This window comes from Cydia amplana, chromosome 2 (assembly GCF_948474715.1).
Source record: "Cydia amplana chromosome 2, ilCydAmpl1.1, whole genome shotgun sequence".
Classification (NCBI taxonomy): Eukaryota; Metazoa; Arthropoda; class Insecta; order Lepidoptera; family Tortricidae; genus Cydia; species Cydia amplana.
In genome coordinates this window covers 714,569-726,700 of record NC_086070.1, presented here as the reverse complement: position 1 = coordinate 726,700, position 12,132 = coordinate 714,569, and the positions used below count along the sequence as shown (strand labels likewise).

The 12,132-nt window shown below is 33.8% G+C and overlaps 1 protein-coding gene across 3 annotated transcripts in view; it reads left to right on the top strand.

Annotated features, from left to right (window-relative positions):
• Window positions 1-1,843: 1,843 nt before the first annotated feature.
• The window catches only part of LOC134656754 (pro-resilin), a 35,421-nt gene continuing 25,132 nt past the window's right edge, over window positions 1,844-12,132 (top strand). For 2 of the 3 annotated variants that reach the window (XM_063512284.1, XM_063512275.1), the window contains exons 1-2: window positions 1,844-1,931; window positions 7,167-7,206. In XM_063512284.1, the coding sequence (XP_063368354.1) occupies window positions 7,186-7,206 (21 nt within the window). In that variant the 5' untranslated portion in view covers window positions 1,844-1,931; window positions 7,167-7,185. Of the gene's footprint in view, window positions 1,932-4,186; window positions 4,191-7,166; window positions 7,207-12,132 lie in introns of those variants that run through there. The other variant, XM_063512291.1, reaches the window with a different exon arrangement.

Here is a 12,132-nt window from a genome sequence, read left to right as displayed (position 1 = left end):
AAACCAAAGTAAAGTGACCTCCGTAGCAATCACAAGCCATAGAATGAACTAGATTAAATTTAATAAAGTCAAAGAAAGAAAAGTGGTTGAATAAATTGTGAATGGTTTAATTGTATCGTATAATGTCTATTCTTTAAAAGAAAAGGAACCAAAAATGGACATCACTACAGAGAATTCAATTTTAAATTTTTAACTCGCACTGATATTGATATGATTTCTACAACCAGAAATGTCACTTTTGATCATTACAAAAACAAATATATATCGTTGTCTGAGTACCCACAACCTGTGTAAGAATGTCCTATAAAAAAAGCGGCCAAGTGCGAGTCGGACTCGCCCATGAAGGGTTCCGTATTTAGGCGATTTATGACGTATAAAAAAAAACTACTTACTAGATCTCGTTCAAACCAATTTTCGGTGGAAGTTTACATGGTAATGTACATCATATATTTTTTTTAGTTTTATCATTCTCTTATTTTAGAAGTTACAGGGGGGGGACACACATTTTACCACTTTGGAAGTGTCTCTCGCGCAAACTATTCAGTTTAGAAAAAAATGATATTAGAAACCTCAATATCATTTTTGAAGACCTATCCATAGATACCTCACACGTATGGGTTTGATGAAAACAAAATTTTTGAGTTTCAGTTCGAAGTATGGGGAACCCCAAAAATTTATTGTTTTTTTTTCTATTTTTGTGTGAAAATCTTAATGCGGTTCACAGAATACATCTACTTACCAAGTTTCAACAGTATAGTTCTTATAGTTTCGGAGAAAAGTGGCTGTGACATACGGACGGACAGACAGACGGACAGACGGACAGACGGACAGACGGACAGACAGACAGACAGACAGACATGACGAATCTATAAGGGTTCCGTTTTTTGCCATTTGGCTACGGAACCCTAAAAAGGAGATCGAGATCAAATTCGTAACCTGCGGGCTCAGCACGGTTCCATTTTTATCGACTATCACTAAGCCCGTCACTTTCGCACTTACATACTTGTTAGAACGTGACAGGCATGGTGATAAATGATAAAAATGCGACCGTGCTACTAGGGCTGTTATTCCAATCAGGATTCTGTAAGCGATTGTATTCATACCCTAGCTAGCAGGCTAGCACTTTGCGCACTTGGATGCAAATTGCGAAAGGTCCAGCTCCGGTAGCCGACCAATCGCATTCCACAAGGACGTAGTGAATCATCTTTATATTACGACTGTCTATTGTTCAATATGCAATTGTTAATTTGTGTGCTATTTTTGATTTTGTTTTAAATTCAGGAATTGTTACACTATTGACTATACCATCAGCAAATCAAAGTAATGACCGCCGGGGCGGGCCTAAAACTTCATATTTCAAATAATATATGGCACTGACTGTTAGTTAATTTTGCAGAAAGCTTAATGAGCTTTGTCAATGACATTTCATGACATCGTCAAGAGACGTTAGCGACGTCGACAACTTCATGAAAAATACATGGAGCAGCTATCTCTAAACTACGTGCTAATCATATTAAGCAATGTAAGAACGATATCTTTGAATCCTGAATATTCTTACGGTACCTATTAGCAATTCTTTTGATTTCAATTAAATCAAATATCAATATCACCCATCGCAATCATAATTGACTAAGATGGTAACAGAACGGTTGAGTTAAATCCGCATGTCAATTTAGAGAAAAGCCATACAATTCACTTTTAATTTTTTCGACAGATCGCTAATAACATTGTTTTCTTCATGAAAATGACAATAACACAATGTTAAACTTCAAAAAATATATGACAATCTGTCAAAAACATCTTGGCCCTGTCGGTGCAGTGAAGACGAGAGGGGGCGACGTATATAGAGCGATGCGCCGGCGGCCCGCGCAGTGCGTGCGTGCGCGCAGAATTGACAGCCAAGTGTGAGCGGGTTTCGCTCTGTGACGCCGGTGAGTAGTGCGGTGGATCGGACAAGTGGATCGGAGTTCACTTAAGATTTGTGTAAAATATTCATCGGTTTTACAAGGGATATACTTATAAACTTAAAATCAGAAAAAAAACTTAATTTATAATAACTACGGTTAAACTGATGCAATATTGTGATAACCGCGACCGAATAATTGAGTGATGACAATTTTAAAGAACAAATCCGGCTAAGTAATTATTATAAAAATTATTAAAAATCTAAAATACCTAACTCTGCGGTAATACAAAAAAAATACTGATCATGTCACAATAAAATAACAATGTGACTAATGTGAGCCTCGATTACACAATTACGACTAAAACAATATTATGTTTCTAATTTTAAACATTTATACAATAAACATCATACTTACTTCAACACATTGGAAACTCATCAATGTGCACAATGACAGCCAACTAAAGTGAAAGTGATTTATGTAGATAATATTTTCCCATAAAACATTCAACGGTGATCTGGAAGACAATAGGGGCTCGTGCGTGTCTGCAAACAAATAAGATGAAAAAAGTAAAAAAATATTAAAATCAAGGACTTAACAATTTATGTATTCAAAATTGTTTAAGCACTAATACGTATATCGTCGGTATACTTCCAAAACATGATAACTGACAAAATGGTCAAAAATGAGTTATATATACAGTTTTGTTCAAACGTTGTTGTATTAAATATATATGTGGCATTTATTAATTTATTGTTATTATTTAGAAAGTTATAGAGTGTAAAAACGTAATAACAGACAAGAAATAAAATATAATGTGCACGTAAAAAATAATAAGGGTACTTAAAACTACATATTACATAAAACTGGTCACGTAAAATATATAAAGTAACCTTTACATTTTTTGCCTGAATGTAAATAATTAAGAACCTAGTTACAGCATCTGGTAAAACACTATAACATTATTTATCACTATTTACTTGTACACATTTCTTTCAAATCATTGTGTAGTTTACAACTAGATAATATTAAGTTCACTTAAAACTGATTAAAATATGCTCATTAATTGCAAAAAAAACAGTAATATACATTTTTTACAGTTATTTAATTAATAAGGAGTGTACTGTCACCCATATTTCTTCACTAAAGGAGGGAAAAGTCTAAAATTGCAAGAATAATTCACTTATAACTGTTTATCTGTAAATAGTAACACGTTGCATGTCATTTACTACTTTTTATTGCTACGTTAGTTTTTATAATTTGCTTATAATGTCGGGTAAAAGGATATTTATTATCTTTCTCATTATTTTCAATTATATAATTTTTACGTGATACATTAATGTTAGTCCATTTTGTTTACAGGCAAAACATGATAACTAACACATCCCATTTTTTTATCGGCTAATATTTTACAGTTTTCAAATTGAAAATATCAATTTTACCAATTTAAGGCAATTTTAACATCGCAAAAATCTCATGTCTAGAATTAACCCTTAAATTGGCAAGAGTAAAAATTTGTAAATACAAGTAATATAGTATCATACCTTTATTTAATACCGTCTGGGGGTCTACAGAAAAATGTTTAAAAAAATCCAGTATTATTAGTTTTTCAGAAAATCTATGTACATCACTATGCACGTTGCCAACTTCATAACAAGGAAAGTAGCATTCTTGTATGTACACGCTGGTTACCGCTGCCAAGAAGCCAGTAAAATATTATATAAAAATTAACGTAAATTATTATGAAAAAATATAATTTAGTGTGGATCTGTCAAAAGCAATATAGTTTTTTTGTTTCTCCGACGATGAAACAATGGAGCATATTGCATTTGATGCAATAAAATTTCGTCTTTCCCTCCTTGCAGTATCTGCAGCATACATTTTTCGGTCCACTCTCAGGAAAATGCCCCAAGTTGTTAAACCAAAGACTGTCTGTAGGACTCTATTTCGCAACCTTTTGTATTTTTTTTGTTATGGCACAGTTTCTCAACTTTCATTTCATCGGTTACCAATCTTCGCCGCTTTTCAATGTCCTTTGAATAGCTCAAACCGGAAGTTCTAAAAGTAGGTAACCTAAAGCTGTATCTAATTGTTTTTTTTTCAGGCTGGTACATTTCACGTGTTTATATGAAGCTCTTGTTACCCTAGTAGTTAATGGCGATGAGTGTTCAAGTGTTGGTAGATGGCATGGCTACGGATTGTACAGAGTTTAATGTGGGCAAGGCATCATAAATAACTGTAGATGGAGAATGTAGAAGTTCCTCTAATATGGTCGAAAGACAATCAACGTGCTTTCAGAATGAATCCGTGCTTGATTATATTATTTATCGGGGGTCCCTTTGTTTCAAATAAAGTTTTAAGTCATAGTGTATTGTTTGTCATATTTTCATTACTTAGTCATAAAACTTAAATCGGTAATTTTTCAGGACTTTCGTAAGGTTATCCTATAGATAGGTTATGTTAGGTTTGTTTTATAGCAATCCTGAAAAGTAACGCGTGTCTGAACCAAACAAATTATGACTAACGAAAATGCGGACAAACAATACATTATGACTTAATTTTTTTTGGGAAACAATAGAGACCCGCTATCATCAGAATAGAATTGTGTAAATGCGTGTAGGCTCCTCATCGGAATCAGTCAGATTCATCATCAGAACATACATTTTTTACGGGAATTAAAGCCAAAATCTTATGTGATCTACACAGTGTTAAGTACTACAGACAAAGAAAGGAAAGCATACTGCTTAAAATATTTTAAATAAACAAGGACACGCAAAATCGTTAGTTTCAAAACAAAAGTTAAGTACAGATAAGTTGGTAATGTACACTGTGGTTACCTATGTTTATTTACCGTGTAGTTGGCAACGTACACGGTGGTTACCGTGGTTGAATGTAAGTACATCTTTACAAACTTGTCAACGGTAACTGTGGTGTACATTCCTATTTACCAGTGATTATCTTTATTATTATGCCTTATGCACACAAAATGATCAATTATTCATATACTTTACTATTTTCTTATAAAACACAAAACATAATAATCATAACTTGCATACAGAAAAGTTGTTAAAATTTAATCAAACTTATGTGAGGTACTGGCGAGCGTCGCCGCTTTGATCAGATTCTTTGATAGTGACGTTAATTTCAATTTTTTGTCATATCACATATTTTAGTACTATTCATAACATCATTATTAAGCAGTTTCTGATAATAAAAGCTTAGAAAATTCGATATATTTATGACAGGATTTTTTATTAACTAACGTACACGGTGATGCACAATGCCAATTTTCGGGGTTAAATTAGTAAAAACGCGTTCCTAAATTGACACATTTAAGGGTCAAAGTTTCAACTCGCGTTTTCTCGAAACTATGTTTCAGTTAGTTATCATGTTTTAGAAGTATACCGACGATATATTCATTGAATTTTATCAAAAGTATTTACCCGATACTTAAATAAAATAGGTTTAACTTATGCTAAGGAACTATACTCGTAAAATAATTATAGATACATGATACATGACTTAAATTCAGTAAAGAAATCTGTAACATAAAACCGGAAAACAATAACATAATAAAAAGTTATCTTAATCTTGATACAATGTAAATTTTCCCTTAATTAAGTAAACTTATTATAGATAAATAACTATGTTTGTTTGTTTGTTAATAAGCAAGTCGTGCAGAGAAACCTCGGATTCCTCGCAAATAATTTGCGGCGAGGAAATTATTGTTGTAATAATGCTGACGTCATCATAGCTATCCAACTCAAAAAGATTTTGTCTCTATTCGCAAAGGCCATGACAACTGTAGACTGATCACCACTTTTCTCATCATGACCATAAAGATGAACTATAACGAAAGGCGTACTTAGCAATATTTAAAAAAAATATCAATCTTTTTGGGGTATTCTTTTCTGTAAATTTTACTTTCACGGGCTCAATAAATCTATGTCAAATTAAGATTTTTTTTAACTTATTACGCATGTGAGTTTGGGTAGTGTTATCAAAACGCAAAAATAAACTGTGTCTTAAAAATCCCACCAAAAGTTCAGGCAGAAAGATTATCTACGACTAAATGCATTTGTTACCCAGCAAAAATGTACTCGTGTTTTTCAAAATATATTGAAATTGTCTAAAGATTACATTGGAATTTATGCACGTACCAGTTATTTTGGAACGAATTTCCTTATTATATTAGGCATGTTTAATGTGATTAAGAAGTTTTAATTAAAATTAATTACAAGTTACCAAGTTTTATGTGTTCACCATACCTACATCGGGGCTTTTGGTGCGGGAATGATTTCGTGTAAATTATAACTTTTCTTTATTGTAAAATAATTACCATATCGTATCAGTTTTTAAAGTGTTTACCTTTTTTTTGGCTAGTGTAAAACATTCCCGCACCAAAAACGCCGATGCATGATTTTCACAGAACAATTCAAAGTCATACTTAAAAAATTAAAATCATGGTTAAATATTTAATATCCCTAAAAATATATTAAAGTAGCGCTCCAGCGGATCAGACTATGCGTCAAAAGTATCTACTTACCATTCTCTGGTAGCCTAACAAAAAGAGATACTATTTGAAAAAAAATCCAGGATGGCAAATAATTTTGATGTGTTGTTTCATGTTTATATTTATGCTGACTGAACTATGTATCAATTTAATCAATTATATTCGTTAATTATAAAGTTAATTGCTGTAACAATATCATTATCAATGTCTCAAAGTTTTTATTGATATAGCATTTTTCATTTTTCATTTTATTTTATTTTAATTTGACGATCATTATGAGATATCCGTGCTTAGCTTAGCCATATTGACATTGTTGTTTTTTTATATTTTTTATTTTATATTATTTGACATTGTTAATAATTTAGTTAATTAATCGATTGCTTATAATGGTTTTTAAATTGTGTATTGCTTGACATTTGTATAATTATAATCAACTGTTATTTTTCTACTTGACGATCATAATATAAATTCGTATAGATTAGTGTAAAATAATTTATATTGTAATTTCATATTATGAAATAAATAAATCTAAATCTAAATCTAAATCTTTAATTCCTTGCCTAACTGAGGGTCTACCGCGAAAATCTAAATTTCACGGTCATTCTCTGACAATATTTTGTTTACTCGATCCAATTCTGATGTTACGTTTGTTTTGACTCAATTAAAGTCGATCATTAAAATGTGTTCACTATAAATGTTAGGAAATATAAATGAAACGTTTAAATTTGAATTTTATTTATATTTCGCAGAAGCCGTCCGCTCTTCAAGATGGTGCATATAAAGACAATCGTAAGTACACACATGTATTTTTTTTATTAGCCTACCTACTTTGGTGTCCCACTACTGGGCAAAGGCCTCCTCTCGTTTTCTCCACTCGACCCTGTCATCGGCATTTTCCCACCATTTGGGGTAGAATGCGTCCAAGTTGTCATTGTCGGTCAAACTTATAAGAATAATATTATTATATCAAACAGTATAAGTAGTATAAACTATGACGATCCTTCTGATATGTAATACTGAAATAGGCTTCTGTTAAAACCATACAGTAGGTACTTACTTAACTTTATCTTAAAATAAAATATTTGATAGATACAAATTAAAGATACCTGGTACAAAACTTTCAAAAAAATACATTTATTGTACGTTTACCGATCTAATCCTCATTAATATTGTAATTAGTATTTAGGTATATTTAATCAACTTTTTGCAAGGTAGAGAAAATTTAATTTATCTTAATTTCTGAATTACTAACCAGGGAAACCAAAACACTTCACGTCATCTTCCTAGCGTGGGTCCGTGGTTGCTTGGGGTCTGATCGGCAAGGTAATGCCAATAATAGACGCAGGCACTAGTTTTTACACAGCCTTACTAATAGAAAATTAGGTCCGGTTTCTTCACGATGCGTCTTTTCATAGAAAAGTGGGTACTTAACCCCTTGACCGCCAACGATGTCAACCTGACGCGAGCGGCTACAGCCCAATATCAGACTAATGTCTGTGCGACAAGGTTCACAATGACGCGCCACGCACGATAGGCGAGGCGTTCAAAGTGTTAAATATTAAGTCAATATTTCGTACGTAAGTTTCGAGTAAACCACAGAATCCCATAAAGTCTTCTACCTTGCCATGATACCTAGGCATTTGATGCAACATCTTGTTTAAAACCGTTTAGCGGTTTCTCGTTCACGTAACAAGTGGTGCCTAATATCGACACCTAGTTATAAGATGATTCAGCCGCTCCCAATTCTCTCATTGTCAGAATTCGACATAGCTTGTCACTTTTCACATGCAAAATAGAGGCAACATTATAGCGCATATGACCCCATTTTTTGCAATATGCAGATATACCGAAAGGCATTTCAGTAAGAGCGTTTTGCGAGTGTCTTGTGAGCGTGAATTCGGTCTATGTTATTTTCTCTCCCTCATCTCAAAGATGATTCCAAAGATAAAGTTCAGTAGGTAAGTAGGAGCCAAAGTCCAAGCCACATATTTTGACTACTGTGTAGAGTTTGTGAAGTTAGCGCGTGTAGGGTCAGAAGCTTGGCTCAACTCGTATACATAGGATATGATAACTTTTGGACAGTGCTATATAGCCATTCTCGTCGTGGCAACATTTTACATAAAAATGTTTTTGGTGGTGGTGGAATAAGTTTTACTAAAACTGATGAAAACTGCTGGAATATGTATATTTTTTTCTGCTTTACCTACTATCTACTACTATGCCCTAATGTCTCTGCACTAAATTATGCCCTTTGAAAATTTAAACACAATCCGCTCAACGCTCCGTTTAATAAAGCACTGTAGCTTTATTCTAAACTATTACTGTATTGTCATTTATTTTGTAATATTGCGGTGTTCTCGGAAGAGATGTGATAAAATCGAGTGACACCGCGACATAAAGTGATAATGGATATTACATTAGACTCTTGTGTGTTACGATGGTTGTATCTTCTGATATTTTGAGATTAGTTTGGTACATCGTAACTACTATGTACTATGCTACTATTTATTTCAATATATAATAGGCACTTCCTCTCTTTCTTGTCTTCATTTTGAGCATGTTCCTGGAGCGATATTTGTACTTTATACCTAAATATGTTATTTATAATGTTATTACTAACAATGGAGGCGATAGAAAGCAAAAAAACATCAAATAGACCATACATTGACATCAATTTCGAATCATCGTCCTCTTTCGCGAATCTTGCTTATATCTTTCTCCATAACGTCCAGGGACTAGTATCACGAAATCCTATAATTTGAAAACGAATTTTCAAAAGAATTATCATTCTACTAACAAGAGTTGAAATAAGACTCCTTCGTATCATAATTAAGTTCCAAACTTCACGAAATCGGCCGGGCTGCCATCGCGTATTTGATTTTTTTTGCTTGGCTAAACCAAGGCATTTCTTTCTGGACCAAATAATTATATTAGCTATTTTATTCTATATCCCTTTTTGGTCAGTCAAAATTACTGTATTAACTATTTCTAACAATGTTATCCTTATCTGTAATTTTAGTTCCATACGAAATTGACAATATTGTTACTACGTGTGAAGTTGACCGACTAATCAATTTTGCCATCAGTATGTTTTCACAGCTTCCCATCGCATGATGTTACGTTCACTTAATGCGTTTATACAATTATGTATCGTATGTCGTAGATATTAGGTCTAAAATGTGTATGCATTCAGCTGCGAGGTTCTCGATGGATATGCAAATCGTAACACCATGTATTTTCTACATTAATTGCGTGAGTGGGATGTGCTTTTAGACATTGTTTGACATTACCTTAATAATACTAAATATATCAGAGTTAATGCTTTACTTATGTCTTTTCGGGATTTTGTAGCTTGTAAATGCCAAAAACCGTAGTTTCATCATGTCCGTGTGTTACTCGACCGTCTGTCTCGGTCCGTTTCGCCCAAAAACCTTGTCTTCTTATCAAAAAGATAAGTAAGTGGCATAGTGAATTTTTTCAATGTATTTTTATAGAAGGTACTTACTTAGTACTTATAAATAAGAGCAAAATCTCCGCAGAGGTCAAACGAAAAATTTACAATACTCTTTGATTCAGTAAAAGCAAACGTCAACATTGCGTCAACATTTTACAGCGTTTTACAAACTTATTTTAAAATTAAACTTTAGTAAGAAGTTTTCCCTGTGACATAATGTGCTTGTCTGGAGAGAAGAAGAAACTAGTTCGAAGTTTGTAAACCCAGTTTAAAGTTTACCTCTTTTCTCAGTAGACTGTAGAATAAAATAAAACTAATCTTGTAACTTAGTTTTTAACTGTTCAGATATGGCGCACTAACTATTAATTTAGAATGTATTCTATTAAGCAATAGCCACATAAAAGTTCTTCGTAAATTGTGTCTCGGTAAACTCTCCCGTACCCCTAGACAACGTACTTAATATCATAAGACAATTTCTACCACTAAACCATTGGGGTAAACAGAATGGGGTAGTTAGAAATAGTTAACAAATAGAGGTCATTCATATACTAATGAAAAAGTAACCATCTAGCCCTCCAGTGGCAGAGGCCGGATTCGAACCGACGTCTTCAGCATACGCGGCTAACGCTGGACCTCTAGGCTACATATATACAATCTTAGAGAGACTGCGTGAACTGCGTCTTTGACCAACTCTAAGGGCGAGCAATATAATTTGATTTGTTCTGAAAGTTGTATAATTAAGATGGTCAAGGATTTTTCTTTTCTTTTCTATAAAGTCTTTTAAATTATTTACTTTTAACATAAAGGAAACTATTAACTATTTCATAAGTCGGCGAACATAAGTGACTAGAACACGTTACCGGGGAAAGTCCACAACAAAGGGCTTACGGCAAAGTTCCGTAAGCTGCGAAGAGCGTCACAAAAGCGTCACAAGCGTTACGTCAACGGGTTGCGTGAGTTGCGTCACAATGATATTCGAAGATGTTACTCTTACACTTTGTAACTAGGGATAAATGTCATAACAATAGGTTAAGTTTTTTTTTTCGATATGTCTTGGACATAGGTTAAGTTCATAGCCTCATAGGTTAAGTTCATTTAAAGTTATTCTGCCGCCACTTTGTCTGCGTGGATTCATGGAATGAGGATGATGATTGATAAAAACTATCTTATGTGTTTTCTCGGGCCTGGAACTACCCCCATACCAAATTTCATCTAATTTGGTGCAGCGGTTTAAGCGATGAAGAGGTAACTGACAGACAGACAGACTTACTTTGGCATTTCGGATGAGTTTACTGTCCTCAGGATGACATTAAACTTCTAAGTTCGCTTTGGCATTCAATAAAGATATTTGATTAGTACAACCTGAGATTTTTGCAGTGAGACGTATGCAGAAAGTCAAGGTTTTATTTAAGAATCAGCTTTTTTATAAAAGTAAATAAATTTATATTTCCTCTACAGTCAATTTTAGCTCCTTTGAATAGTCGCTGACGTCGCAATATTAATTTGCGTACGAATCCTTTCCTATATGTTCGACATGCATGGTGGATAAATTGATAAGACAAAATAAATACCTACTCACATTTATTGGCCTACATTTTCATATTATTTAATAGATGTCTCTTGTCAAATAATTAATGTCTCGATGCCGCCAGGACGGCGCCGCATCCACCCAACTCCATGTCCCACTTTTCCAAAACCTGCCAAAGGTCAAGGTCCTTCCGCTTACGTCACCGCGCACGCGTGCGGAACTAACCAACCGGTCCCGAAGCGCACGCGCACCGGCTTTCTTCGCCATTGGCTGCGCCTGCGCGTAGTGATGCGCGGACAATAAAATAAATAGCGTGCGTATTGGACGTAAACTCGCGTAACATACATGCTTATAAGGGCAAAACAGAAACGAAATAGGTACTTTGAATACCTTAAGAGCGTAAAATACCTACGTATTTGTATGATTCCATGTACATTATGTATATTTTTTTTAAATCAAATTTCTATTACACCTTAGGTATGTGTATAATTGCATGAATTCTATAGTAATTTAAATTGTGTTTTTTTTACTTATTTTCTCGTAATGCATGTTAATTATAAGATGTAATTTTTTTTTAAAAGATGTGTCCCGCCGAGTTTGTTGCCGGTCCCATATTGGGATACCCTCCTCCAATCGAGGGGGGACTTAAATCTTCTCGGGGCAGAGGTGTAGGGTTGGAGCCGGTCTACCTAGCTTTATTTGACGTTCATAAGCGCATTGTAATTATGCCTAC